The sequence below is a fragment of the Elaeis guineensis genome, chromosome 6 (genome assembly GCF_000442705.2).
Source record: "Elaeis guineensis isolate ETL-2024a chromosome 6, EG11, whole genome shotgun sequence".
Taxonomy (NCBI): domain Eukaryota; kingdom Viridiplantae; phylum Streptophyta; class Magnoliopsida; order Arecales; family Arecaceae; genus Elaeis; species Elaeis guineensis.
This window is the reverse complement of record NC_025998.2, coordinates 126,986,926-127,000,945: the sequence shown is the minus strand read 5'-3', so window position 1 is coordinate 127,000,945 and position 14,020 is coordinate 126,986,926. Positions and strand designations below refer to the sequence as shown.

The window sequence follows — 14,020 nt, the reverse complement described above, 5'->3', positions numbered from 1 at the left end:
GTCGGTCGGTCGGTCGGTCGGGGCTCCGAGGTCGGTCCCTCCGATAGTCGGTCGGTATCCCCCAACAAGGTTTATTGTGTACAGGTACAAAACGGTAGTGAAACAGAATAACGTGTCATCGTATTGGATATAGAGGACAACGTATAACGTACACGGATCCGAACCTATAGATCAAGCACTCCTCGTGATGCATCATTATGAGAACGAACGGTTGTGATTGGCGGTATGTACGGCCAAATGGACTGCTATATATTTTCCATTTTTCCGTAAAGTGACTGCAAGGAACTGGGTTCTGGAGGGAATCCAAGCTTTGTTCCAGAACTTTCGCGACGAAGGCTCCAAGTCCCCGAGCCATCGAAACCCTAGAACGAAGGCTACTCCGATCAACGGCGATGGAGGTGATGGAGCTCGATGTGCCGAAGCAAGAGGACCTCTTCCGAGCCGCGGAGAAGGGGGACGCCGCCCTTTTCTCCTCCCTCCGTGAGGAATCTCTCCGGCGGGCTCGATCGATGCGGAACGAAGACGGCCGGTCCCTCCTCCACGTCGCCGCCTCTTCTGGCCACCCCGAGGCGAGTTACCGAGCTAGGTGCTTTATTTTACGAATTTGGTCGATCTTTTTCGAATCTATGCATCTGGGGTTTGAGTTCTTGTTCAAATTATTGGATGAAGGAGGAATTATTAGTTTGTATTTTTTTTTTAAAAAAAAATAGGTGGTTAATGTGCTATCTTCGACTGATCCATCGGTGAGTGGAGTTAACAGCAAGGATGAAGAAGGATGGGCGCCGCTGCACTCGGCTGCTAGCATTGGCAATGTGCAAATCGTCGACATCTTGCTCGACAGAGGTGAGTTTTTAATTGGCATCTCAATCAACAGCTCTGATGCATTCCAATTTTCTTTTTTCGCCGAAGCATCATATGATATTCCTTTTAGCGAGACGAAATAAGATTATTGAGAATCCTAAAGACAAATTCTAGGAATTCTAATGTAAATTGACCTTGAAAATCTGCTATCTAAGAAATATAAAACAGCACAGCATATAAAAACCACGAAAATAGCCTAAGCCCATTGCATCTATTTACAGCGGAAGATTAAGCTCTGAAGGACGATCAGAATCTGCATGAAACTCACAACTAATATCACTTCCCCTGAGCGGATCCACCACAAAGCTGGCCTCCCTTAATACATGTTCAGCTCTGAAATAATTTAGTTGAGAAACCGTTATAAAGCAATGGAATGGAGGATGCAGAATGCATTTGTGCATTGATTCATGTAATGACAGTGAGTGAATCACCCCCCAAAATTATTTTCTTACATTGTAAATACTTGATGGCATTGGTGAGCCGTTCTCAAGCTACCCTTAACTTTATCATCGGGACCGATATAGTATGAAATTATCTTGAACCAGCTAGAAGCATACAGCCATTATAGTCTCTAAGAACGAAGCTTGCTCCACCTTGATTACCTTGCAATGACCCATCAAAGTTAATTTTGAGCAACCCATAGGGAGGGGGCACCCAACAAACCAGCAAAAAAAGGAAAGAGAAGCTATTGGAGCCATAGATGTCCCAGTGCCATGAGTTGCTTGATGGGCCATCACGATTATGATCATAAAATTCTGAAGCCAACCTTATAACATGTTCAGCAATTAATAAAGGATTAGAAGCATTATTATGAAACACTCGACCATTTTGAGCTAACCAAAGCATCCAAGTAGCCTGAGCAATAATGGACTGCATCATTGAGTTGCCAATAGTAACATTTGCAAAATGTTGTAGACATAGTACCAAGACCTGTGGGAGATCACCCTTGATGTATCCTTCACAATGTGACAACCAATCAAAACATGCTCAACATTTTCAACAAGGCCGCATACATCACAACTAGCTGAGTGTTCATCAATGAGTCCTTTTTCAGCCAAGAAAAACTTGCAAGGAAGTCTATGGCACCCAATCTTCCACAAAAAGAGTGGAACTCTAGGAGCTGCAATTACCTTCCAAGTAGTAGAAAAGGTTCTACCAGTGTCAATATCTTCCTCAGGGCTAGGAAGATCTCTATATACATCCCGAGTCTTCAATACTTGAACCAGTCTTATACCACACTAATATATCTTGAGTAGGATACTTCAGAATGGGCAATGCAATAATCTGTTGGATTGTATCTGAAGTGAAAATCTCCTTAAACTTTGGCTCATCCCATTCATGGGAATTAGTAATCAGAGAAGAAAGTTGCATAACCTCCAACTATGGAATGCTGTACATAGAAATAGGTTTTATGTTAAGTGATGTACTATCAATCCATGCTTCCTTCAAAGTATGGATATTATCACCATGGCCAATTTGCCATTGAAATGAATAATGAATAGCATCAACCTTCTTAGCAATAGATCTCTAAATAACTGACGCTTTCTTACCATGATGATAATCCTCCCAAGATCTGGTGAATTTATACTTTAGCTGCAATTACTTTAGCCACAACGAAGAAGGATTAAGCATAAGTTTAGTGGATGATTTACCAACAAGGCCTTGCGATGAAACCGAAGATCTTGAATGCTTAATGCACCTACATTGCTTGGTCTACGCATATCCTCCCAAGCAACAAAATGAATGCCTTTCTGACCAGTATCATGTCCAAAAAAAAATGGATTTGAAAATTTGTTCAAGCCTGTCCACCACTGAAGGAGGAATACAAGTGTTAGATAATTAATTCATTGGGCATTTTGGCCTCTGATTTATCTCAGGCTTTACAGTGCTGGATACTTATTTATGCAACTTTTACTACATCTGTAAATGCGTTGTGGTGTTGGTTGTTAGCTTGGAGGTTTCATAAGGGTGACAAAGATGGGTGTAAAACTTGGATTGTTGGTCATTCTGGTAACTATATTATGTTGGGAAGTTGAATATTAGGTGGGAGGTCTTAGAGAATTAGAGCATATCTCAAACCAACCATGGATTTTAGGAATAATCTCTTGGTCTTATTGTCTGGAATTTTGAACCGGTATGTGAAGTGAACATATGTTACAAAAATTGGCTTATACAAAATATTGAATTAAAAATAAAAGAGGTGATTTGCTTTGATATTCCGCTGGTTCTTTTGCTGGTGATGAAGCATGATTTTATGATGTTTCAAGAATATGTCACAATGGAGTTTTAAAAGGGGCTTTGATTTTGTTTTGATGGAGGATAGTTAGTGCTTAGAAGGAGCATAGTTTAGTATTTAGAGATTTTATGATTGCAAGTACACTGCATGAATTCCATATGATTCTTGTTAACATGCTTGTGGAAAACCTTGATGATGAAGCATGAGACAACATTGAAAAACTTAAAAAATATGATTAAATGTGAAAGCCATAAGGCATGCACATATGTGAAGTACAAAGCAATATAATTTAGCAAATATTATGCACAACAACGAGTTTATATTCTTGCTCTCTTGTTTTTTATACTTGTTGTTTCTTGAACACCTAGAGATTGTTCATCCAATTAAAACTTATAATATTTTATATATCTTTCCTATCATCCAACTTGCCTTCTTGTTTTAAAATGCCTATTCTGTAAATAAGTAGCATTTGGAAGGTCTTCTCCTCTAAATTGCTATGTAATTATATATTTTCTTGGTTCTTTAATATAGGTATTATTCTTGAAGGGGTCCTCCGCAAGATTTTCTCACTATACATATTTTCTTTTACTAACTCTGTTGTCATACAAGCCAAAAATGTTCTTCCGATTAATTTTGCAATTAGATCAGAATCATCTGGTGAATCAAAATAGTTTCCTGGCTGTGGTTGCATCTTGTACCCTTTATGTCATGATCAAATGAAAACCAACAGACTTCATGTCAACCAAAAGATAAAAGACATAAAACTACATGAGGTTTCTTGATCCTTCATGTTACTTTGCTTTTCCAGCTTCTTTTGATTCGTGGGTAATGTTTTATAAGAAGAGTAGGATTACAAGGGATATTAAATGGGAGATAAAATAACAAGAGAAAAAGGCATAAGCATATTGAAGGCTTTTGAGTTGTGTGTAACCATAGACTATCCCAATTAAGCTTCACCGTCTCAATACCGAATCCAATACCGGTACTATCTATTATAGTGTTATTATGGATCCCATATTGGTACTATCTATTATGGTGTCAGTATGCGGTACGGTATTAGACAGTGATATGTACCAAGTGTCGGTACAATACAAGACTGCATATTTATTTGATACTCAATATTGTACCAGTGGTTACAGAAGACCTTGATCCCAATCAGTAATGGTTCTTTTATGTTGCTACTAGTGCAAGGATGGTATCTTTATTGTCCATTTGCAGCAACAACAACAATTTTCAAAGTCTTGCTTTCAACGTTGTGATGTCAATTAACATATGCCTAATTAGCATACAGCATTTATGTTAAATTTGTTGAATCCTTTCATTTGACTTAATTCTTTTCACTCTTAAAGTTAATGTGTCAGCTTGAAATTCTTTTAGTATTTTTTAGTTTTCCTTTGAGTTTCCAGTTTATTCACCCTAGTTTTCTCCAACACATTTTTTTTTTTTTTTTCTTTTTGTAGAGAGAAAGATGAGGCATTGGGCTAACATTTGAACAACTCAGTTAATTTGCAATTTTCTACTGTCTACAGATATCTTTAGCTTTTGCATTTTTTGGTTTAGAAAAGTTTCTCTAACTTTGTCACTACAACTCCAAACTATTTAATGGTTTGAACTTGGATCTTGTACTGATTTAAAGTTTGTACAAACAGGAGCTGATGTCAATCTGACTAATGATGGTGGCCGCACTGCTCTTCATTATTCTGCTAGTAAGGGGTGGTTGAAAATAGCTGAAATTCTAATAGCCCATGGTGCAAAAATAAATAAGAAAGACAAGGTCTGAAAACTTATGAGAAATTAAAATTCATAGTGCTTCATGTACCATGTGTGCATGCTAAGCTTATGGTAGATGTAGCACACATGGTTTCTTAGTGAAGTTCTGAGGTGCATTTCATTCAGGTTGGTTGCACCCCGCTACATAGGGCTGCAAGTACTGGAAACTCGGAGTTATGTGAGCTATTGATTGAGGAAGGAGCAGAGGTCGATGCCACTGATAAAGCAGGCCAAACTCCTCTCATGCATGCAGTGGTATGTCAGAACAAACAGGTAAATAAGAATACAAAATTCGACCGTGTTGGTTTTCTTTTTATCCTTTTTCCTGGAGCAAACAGCTTTCATTGTTCATAAGTTTTATGCCAACACCACTGCAGATGCTTCATTCAGCTAGTTGTCCCCTCATTTGCTTCAGACTATGAATATCAAAATCCTAAAATCAAAGCCAGGGCTGGTAAAACATAAATAAGACCCAACCATCCCTACCCTCCGTGTTCTTTTTTCTTGGGACTACATTGAAAACTATCCTGACACTTGACTGGAAAAATCATCCATGACTCTAATAGTAATCTGGTGTCCTAAAAAAGCAGCTGCATTGTATGGGAGGTCAAGGGACCATCTTGTGCATATGCAGAATGTGTGCTGCAAATGCGGGTGCATATATTTTTATTATTTTTTAAACTATTTAAGAATAAATGTAATATATTAATTATAATAAAAATAACATTAATGATAATATCTTCTATGGATGGATAATAGCAATATTGATAACAACCAATAAGTAATGCTTTTTATTATTGAGTATTTATTATCCCATAGAAATAACTATAACATAGTTAACATTTTAGTACTATTAATATCCATATTAGACCTGCACTAAACCGATGCCAAACCTAATCATCAGCTTGAATTGGCTTCACTATATGGCCCTACATAAGAGTGGGCAGTATATGCAACTTCAGAATGCTAGATTAGCTCATATATACTAAGCAGGCCATATATGTGGCCATGCAATATTAAATGGACTGTTTTTTGGGTCCATATGTGATAGGACCACATATGGTACTGCATATGGACAATACAGTGCGGTCAAGGGACCTTATATGCATATGCAGGTACATATGCGACAGTATTCACCACAATCTAACACAGTGCAGTAAACACCTTGAAACTTCTGATGGTAGTGGTCATTAAATTATATCAATGGTTTACTCTCCTGTTTGCCCCACGTGTCTGAACAAGTTCCTGAATACAATGCTCAGGCACCATGAGACAGGTGAACTTAGGAATAAGGACACAAAGGCCACCATACTTGGAAGTAACAAACGCCTGGATCTTTTCTCAAAAATGAGAAAGTAAGAGAGAAAGAAAGCCTGGATTGTTGGGCAGATGGATTTTGGCTTTCGTTAGCTGTGGATACCCAGAGGACATGTTCTTGCCAAACATTTGTAAAATCCTGGGCGCTGCACATATACTTATTTTTGGTTACAGTGATCACCATAATCATGTTCATCTCCATCTCTCTCTTGCTGTTATTTGCTTTTTTTTGGTTGGATAGGTTGCTCTTCTCTTAATAAGACATGGGGCTGATGTTGATGTTCAAGACAAGGAAGGATGCACTGTGCTTGGTCAAGCTTCAGATGAATTTAGACCAACATTGATCGATGCAGCCAAGGCAATGCTGGAAGGTTAGATTATGAACTGATGACACTTTCGAAGAGGACTGCCTATGTGCTTACAAACAGCAATGTGCCTTAAGAAGTGAGAGGCTGAAATGCTTCTCTGGTGAGGAATCTGTTATAGCTGTATCCACCTCTTGCATTTCTAAATTTTCCCTTAAAATGGGTGGAGAATTGAGTTACTTATAGGCTCTTCCTCAAGTTTTCACTATTCAATCTGCTTGGAGGATACTGGCAATATGTATTTGTCGGTTATCAGAAGGCATTCTAAGTGACTCATGTTTTAATCTGAGACTTCTTGCTCATTTTTGGGGAATTGGCTCGTAATAACATTTTGTCAACCCTTGTGGGAGAGGTCCATGCGCATATGGTTGAAATTGCGTGATTTGTATGTTAGTAATTTCAGTGTGGGGTGCTTCATTTTGAGTTTTGCTGATCCATCCAGAGATGCAGACCACTTTCGGGGTGTCGCCTGCGTTCGACGCAATCGGGAAGCGACTTATTGAAACCCAACGCTGTGCAAGGTTACCTTGGATTTTTGTCCAACGTATGGACTCTTCTTGGAGTTCCACCTAGCCTACACCAAAGATTAAAAGCTACGTCTGCTTTAAGGGTGGTTGTAAGCGCTGCTAGGAAAGGAGATATCTGCAGCCAACCCTTCTTTCTCCTTTCCATTCAGAAAACCCTGGCAAGCTCGGCATGTGGGACGGTGGGCAAACCATGCCGGCAAGCGTATCAAGCCTGCTGCAAATGATGGTTCCAAAGTAATCACAAAGAACAAAGGCAAATTTGCTTGTCTCGGCTGGCATGGTGATTAAAATTGGAGGAATGATGTAAGATGATCAGTGCTCGCATGAGAAAGCTAGTAGAGTGAACATGTAAATATCTATGCAGAATTGAGTGCAAGTCAATCCTTGGATCAACTAGGAGACTACACATCAATTGTGCATCCTTTTTGCGAGATTTTCATGTTACCCTTGTCATCTCTCTCCGGAATTTTCTATGGTGCTTTCTTCTGGACGGTTGATACCCTTTTCCTTAAACTCGTCTTCTGGAAAAGCACATGAGAGACAGCCTTGATCAGGTACCATATTGGAACGGATGCTAGCCGTCCTTGCCATGGTTTATTCATAAACATCCTAATAAATGAAGTTCGAAAATGCTCTGGGCCTCCCATCAGCGTACACCTTAATAAACAACTGCCCTTATATATTGTTACCAAAAACGTAAAATAAACCTAGTATATAAATGCGGAAGTTGCACCAACTCTCTAGAAATACATGGTAGAAGTTTTTTTTTTTTTTTTTTTCCTTTTTCTCGATTCTACACCGCAATCACCTTGCACGGGCCTTTAAATGCAGTTTGGCATCTCATGCTCCTTTTTCTATTCCTTCCCCTCTCTCTCTCTCTCTCTCTCTCTCTCTCTAAATTTTTTGCAGGCGGGTTGGGGTTCTGTTGCGGTCAATTTCCTCGTCGTCTGATCGCCGGAAACGAGCGCCTGCAAAAAAAAAGTCCACACTAACCGGAGGCGGCTCCGGCGGGGATCCTCCGACGGTCAAGTCAGAGAGATGACTAGGCAACAGTGAAATGAAGACAGAAAACTCAATCGAGAGAGTGTGAAAAAGGGAGCAAGCCTGGGAGTTTTTCTGGAAAAGGATCCCTCGTACTGTTGCCTTCCCCGATATATATAGTGGAGCGGGATATGGCGCCGTCATTAATGGCACGGACAATTGAGGAATTGTCAACTCACTGCAGAATGTCAGAGTTGCCGTAAAGATGTCAACTCGCCGTGGAGCCGTCAAATCACTAGGGTTGACCATCCCATAGGCGGGATAATGCCGCTAGGCGGTAGCGTCGCTGTCAGGACTGACAGCCTCTGGCGGTAGTACGGCGCCTGGAGGAGCCGTCCGACCTTGGGTCGGTGGCCAGCCGAGGGGTGCCGGGTAGAGCTTCGGACTCCTCCTGTGGTCAGTCGGATACGTTGGGGGAGTCGGGCACCGAATCCCCTGGTGCAGTCGGTCGGCAGGGCAGAAAGGGTCTGCCCGACCGATGTACCTTCGATCGGTCGGCCGGTTTCAGTCGGTCGGTCGATCGGTCGGTCGGTTGGTCGATCGGAAGGTCGGCCGGTCGGTCGGTCGGTCGATCGGTCGGTCGGTCGGTCAGTCGGTATATCCCAACAGTTGCCCCCCTCACCCCTGAGCCTGACGTCGCATTACCCCGTGCCACCACGCAGGCGAAAGGAGTGGATTCCTTGCCACGTCCTGGACCGAGTTTGCCGATCTCACCGACAGATGGTCCGGTCAGGTCGATGTCAGACGTCCCGTTGTTTGATGATGGGACGTCAAACAATCCGGTGCTAGGCGATCGGGTGTCGGACGATTCGGTGTCAGGAGATCGGGTGCCGGACGATTCGATGTCAGGCGATCGGGTGTCGGACGATTTGGTGTCAGGAGATCGGGTGCCGGACGATTCGGTGTCAGGCGATCGGGTGTCCGACGCCTTTTGGGGAACGCAAACCGCCACCCAGCGCCGGTTCTGGGGGCGCGGGGTGCTGTCAGGCGTCCCATCGGGAATGCGAATCGGCGTGGGCGATTTAATTCTGAACCGCGGCCCTTTCGCCACGTGTCGAAGGTTGTTGGGGCCGGCGTCTTTCGCATTAAATGGAGGCGGTGCGGTCTTCCCGGGATGGGCGCGCCGAACCACCGGGTCGAAAAGGGGGGGCCCGGATGTCGCCACGCGTCGCCCATCCGAGGGATCTCGATCGGCACGGCGTCATCTCGACCGTCGAACGGCCCTATATATATAGGGCCACTTGTGCTTGAAGCCCCATCTTTGACGATTTGCTGCGGAGACTCTGCCCAAGTGATTTTTCCGTCGTCGCCAGCGGCTGCCCCTTCTCCCACTCTCGCAAGGGTCCACCTGGGGTTCGTGATCCTTCCCGTTTTGCCGTAGTTTTCCTTTAAATCTCCTTTTTTCCTTCTCCTTCTTCTTTGGACTCGCCTTTCTCTTGGTTCTGGTGCGATGGCCGGAAACTCATCTCAGGGGGCTCGGTCGGGAAATCCGACCGATGACCCTCGGTCGACTCCGAAAGTTGAGGTTTCCTCGCTTTCGGGGCCAAACGTTGATCGGCTTCGGGATCAGTATCGTATCCCGGAGCAGTTCCAACTTTTCGCCCCCGGGGTCGGTGGTCGGGTTAACAACCCTCCACCGGGCCAGGTGGCGCTGTACGTCGAAGATCTTCGTGCGGGTCTTCGGCTTTCGATTTCGGAGTTCGTCCGGAACCTGCTGGATTATTACGGACTTTGTCCGGTGCAACTGGCGCCGAACTCTGTCCGGCTGATAATCAGCTTCGCCTTGTTGTGTCAGCTTCTGCCGACCAACCCTCGTATCTCTCTCTTTCGGGCATTTTTTATCCTCCGACCCCACCCTAAGGCCCGAAGGTGGTGGCTCTTCAACCCCCGGAAGGGCCTTTCATTCATCACTGGCCTTCCATCGTCCATCCACGGGTGGAAGAACCAGTTTTTCTTTGTTTCATCTTCTTCTCCCTGGGGCTTCCCTTCTCACTGGGGCGTGCCTCGAACCGAGGCGAACGAGAACAGTCGGGTAGAGGCGGACGACCGAGAGGACTTCCACCGACTCAAGGACATGTCGGTCCCGAAGCAGAGGGAGCTTGTTACCGAACAAGCCCTCTATGACGCTGGCCTGAGCTTGGTCCCCCGTCTAGATATCGCCCGATCCATCGGTTGTCTTTTCATTTGGCCTTCGTTCTTGTGCCTATATTAATATTTCTGTCGGTATCGCAGGGACACCTCCGAGGATGAGGCCGACCGACGCCGAAATCCGACAGTATGCGGCGAGGAAGAGGCCGGCATCGGGGGCCGGACCTTCACGACCGCCGAAGAAACCCTCCACAGCGGCGCCGACCGTCGAGGCATCGGCGACCGACCAGTCGGAGCCGGTGATAGCACTCGCAGCTCCGGTGGTGCAACCGGAGGAGCGGCAGGAGGAGGAAGCGGCTGAAAGGACGTCGGTGGCTTCGCCGGCGGGTGTGGCGTCGGATGCCGTTCGGGAACCCGAACACCATCCGACGGTATCTACAGCTGCAACGGGGGGTGCCGCGTCAAACTCGAGCATCCCCTCATTATCGGATCCGCTGGATGGGGTGGCCGATCGGGGGAAAGCCCCGATGGACCCCGCTGACGACACAAGGTCGGGGAGTCGCACTGTGCCGCCCAGCGCTCAGTTCCCCGAAGGAGCGTCGGCACTAGCCGACCACAACCTGGCCAGGAGGCTTTGCCAGGGGATCCTCCTCCCTGCCGACGTGGAGGTGCTGAGGTCTCGGCAAGTGACCGAGATGCTATCTTCGTTTTACCCGACCATGGTCGGGGTAAGTTCTACTTCGCCTCCCTTTTCCTTAGTGTCTTCATTATTTCATTTTCCTGACGTAGTGCCCGCGTTCGCAGCTGATCTATACTATGTCCGAACTTGAAGCCGGATACCGGAGGTTCGGGAACGTCCGGGCGGCTTGGAAGGACAGGGCGGCGGCGGCCGAAGCCGACCGGGCAATGCTGGTCGAACACCTGAAGCAGTCGACCGATCGGGAGGCGAAGTTGGTGGACGAGGTCTCTCACCTCGGGTCCGAGCTCAAGTCGGCTCGAAAAGAAGCCAAACGCAAGGGTCGGACCGTGCACCGTCTGCGATGCGAGCGGGACGGCGTCGCCACCGAACTCGAGGGCGAATGCGAGCAGCTCCGGGTCAGCCTGGAGAAGCTCGCCAAGGCTGAGGAGGACCTGTCGATCGCCCAGGCCGACGCCGACATAGAGAAGGCAGAGGCGGAGTCGGCGAAGGACTCTCTCGGCCGGGCGGAAGCAAGGTCGGCGAAGGAGTCGGCGAGTCGGGCGGTGGACGACTTTCGCGGCACCGAACAGTACCGAGAGGAGCTACTGGAGTCCGACTTCGGGTCGTACCGGGTGGGGTACGAGGATGGTCGGGATGCGGTCCAAGCCCTGTACCCGGAGCTGGATCTCAGCGGCATCGTCCCGCCAGGAGTCGAGGACCAAGCCACGGAAGAGATGGCCGACCCGTCGTCGGGAGGCGTCGCCGTGGCGGGAGAGGCCGTCCAGGGACAGATTGCCGAAGGGGAGCCGGTCGTGACCTCCGCCCCGGCCGTGACTCATGATCCGGCGCCGGCCGCCAGTCCATCACCGAACGACCATCCTGTTTCGGCCGTCGACCCAGTGCCGATCGTGGTGGACACGCCGGTCATCCCCGAGCTTCCGTCGGTCGAGGAGATTGACTCGGAAGGATGATCGTGGCCTCGTCCTTTTTTATCATTTTTGTTTTCCTCAGAACACTTGTAACCGGGCTTCGGTCCGATTTTGTAAAGTCTATTTTGATCTTTAATGAAATCAAAGTCTTGGACTTAAACTTTTTTTCTTTGCCTGTTTTTCTCCCCCCCCCCCCCTTTTTTTTTTTTCATGTGTTGTAGAATGTGTCCGAACACGTAAGTCGCTAACCCATATAGATCGGTTAGGACGTTCGGCAACTTGTGCCGCCACGAAGGTAGAACAAGTCCCGACTTTGGATCGGCCTTCAATGGTCGAGGTTGTAAGTCGGGCGTCCTTCCTCCGACCGTTAGTCGGGCGCGTTCGTTGAGTCGAAAGCCGACCGACCGCCAGATAAAAGCTTGGCAGTCGGGTCTCTTCCGATGCGTTCAGTCGAATGTCGTCCGACGCATTTAGTCGGAGAAACGATGATAAGCCGGATCCCAATACCCTTGTGTCGGGTATTTATACTGCGCCTCATGATATACGGTGGTAAGCCGAATATCTTCCGACCGGTCGTAGCTCGGTCGGTGAGTCATGAATGCGACTGAGGTCGCATTGTGTGATATACGGTGGTAAGCCGAATATCCTTCGACCGGCCGTAGCTCGATCGGTAAGTCGCGAGGGCGGTCGCATAGGCATTTCGCCTTTCTTTGGTCGGGGCTCAATCGGTAGGTTAGCCGATGTCTGGCCCGAAAGTTCGACCGTAGAAGGAGTGTCAACTCCCGTCGCCGTGGATGGCCCTTGTGAGCGCCCGATACGTCGTTGGCGGTCGGGCCGTCGGTTTCACGCGGATACCGAGTCCGAGCTGGGACGTCGGGACTCGACCTTCTTGATGAGCGTCGATCGTCAGTCGAAGAGTTAAAACTCCGAAATTTCAAACTGAATTTGTATTCCGAATGAACAAGTACAAAGTTCATTGGTGTACAACTTCAGATTGTCGGCGTTCCAGGTCCGGGGAATGGGTTTCCCTTCCAGAGTCTTCAGTCGGTAAGCCCTTGGCCCATAGCTGTCTGCTACCATGTAGGGCCCTTTCCAGTTCGGAGCCAGCTTCCCTTGGTCCAGGGGCTTCGAGACCTCTGCCTTTCTCAGGACTAAGTCATCAGGCCTGAAAAGCTTTGGCCTGACCTTGGTGTTGTAATATCGGGCTACCTTCTGTCGGTATGAAGCCATGCGAAGTTGGGCCTCGTTCCGCAGTTCGGGGAGGAGGTCTAGGTTTGCCCTCCGACAATCAGAGTTGTCCGGCTCTTGATACCGCTCGACCCTGGTAGATGGCAGTCCAATCTCGAGTGGAATCATCGCCTCCGTCCCATAGGCCAAACCGAAAGGCGACTCTCCGGTCGGAACGCGGAGGGTCGTTCGGTAAGCCCACAGAACGGAGCCTAGCTCGTCGACCCAGAGGCCTTTGACTTCATTTAGTCGGATTTTGAGTCCGTGTAGTATGATCCGGTTAGTCACCTCGGCTTCGCCGTTGGACTGTGGGTGCCCGACTGAAGTCAGTCGGTGCGTGATGTGAAACCTTGCGCAGAAGTTTCTGAAGTCTTGGTTGTCGAATTGCCGCCCATTGTCGGTGATAATGGTATGCGGCAATCCGAACCTGAAGATGATGGATTTTTGGACGAAGTCCTCCATCTTCCGTTCGATAATCTGCACCAGAAGCTCGGCCTCCATCCACTTGATGAAGTAGTCGATGGCAACGACTATGAACTTTCTTTGTCTTCATTTCACTGTTGCCCAGTCACCTCTCTGACTTGACCGTCGGAGAGTCCCCGCCGGAGCCGCCTCCGGCCAGTGTGGACTTTCTTTTTACAGGCGCTCATTCCCGACGACCTGGCGACGAGGGGATTGGCCGCAACAGGTTCGATGTTTTTTGTATTAGCTTGTGAAGTTTTGATACACCAAATGACAGTGCAAAAGCTGAACTCGTGCATTACTTAAATGAGAACCATAGCAATGGCAGTCCTAGACATAACTAGGCTGAAATTAATTAAACTAATCGCAAACAGAAAGTACCAGAATTTACAGAATTCCAACGTATCAGAAGATTATATATTTCTATGCCCCCCCCAAAAAAAAGAGTTTAACACATCAAGAGAATAATTTTTTTTCATCTACTTATCTCTGCCAACTTTATAATATCAGTGTCAAGA

The 14,020-nt window shown here is 46.8% G+C and overlaps 1 protein-coding gene across 3 annotated transcripts; it reads left to right on the top strand.

Moving 5' to 3' along the window:
• The first annotated feature begins 279 nt into the window (after positions 1 to 279).
• LOC105046627 (uncharacterized) lies at positions 280 to 6,906 on the top strand. Of its 3 annotated transcripts, XR_832289.3 has the most exons (6): positions 280 to 569; positions 711 to 843; positions 4,747 to 4,871; positions 4,994 to 5,140; positions 6,130 to 6,315; positions 6,426 to 6,565. XR_832289.3 is itself a non-coding variant. In XM_010925275.3 (5 exons), exons 1-5 carry the CDS (start codon positions 393 to 395, stop codon positions 6,558 to 6,560), a joined length of 717 nt encoding a protein of 238 aa, XP_010923577.1. In that variant the 5' UTR covers positions 280 to 392; the 3' UTR covers positions 6,561 to 6,906. The 3 variants fall into 3 exon arrangements, 2 of the variants coding, with proteins under 2 accessions (XP_010923577.1, XP_073115890.1); XM_010925275.3 differs by lacking the exon at positions 6,130 to 6,315 and having other exon boundaries at positions 6,426 to 6,906; XM_073259789.1 differs by having other exon boundaries at positions 6,130 to 6,906.
• Positions 6,907 to 14,020: the final 7,114 nt, after the last annotated feature.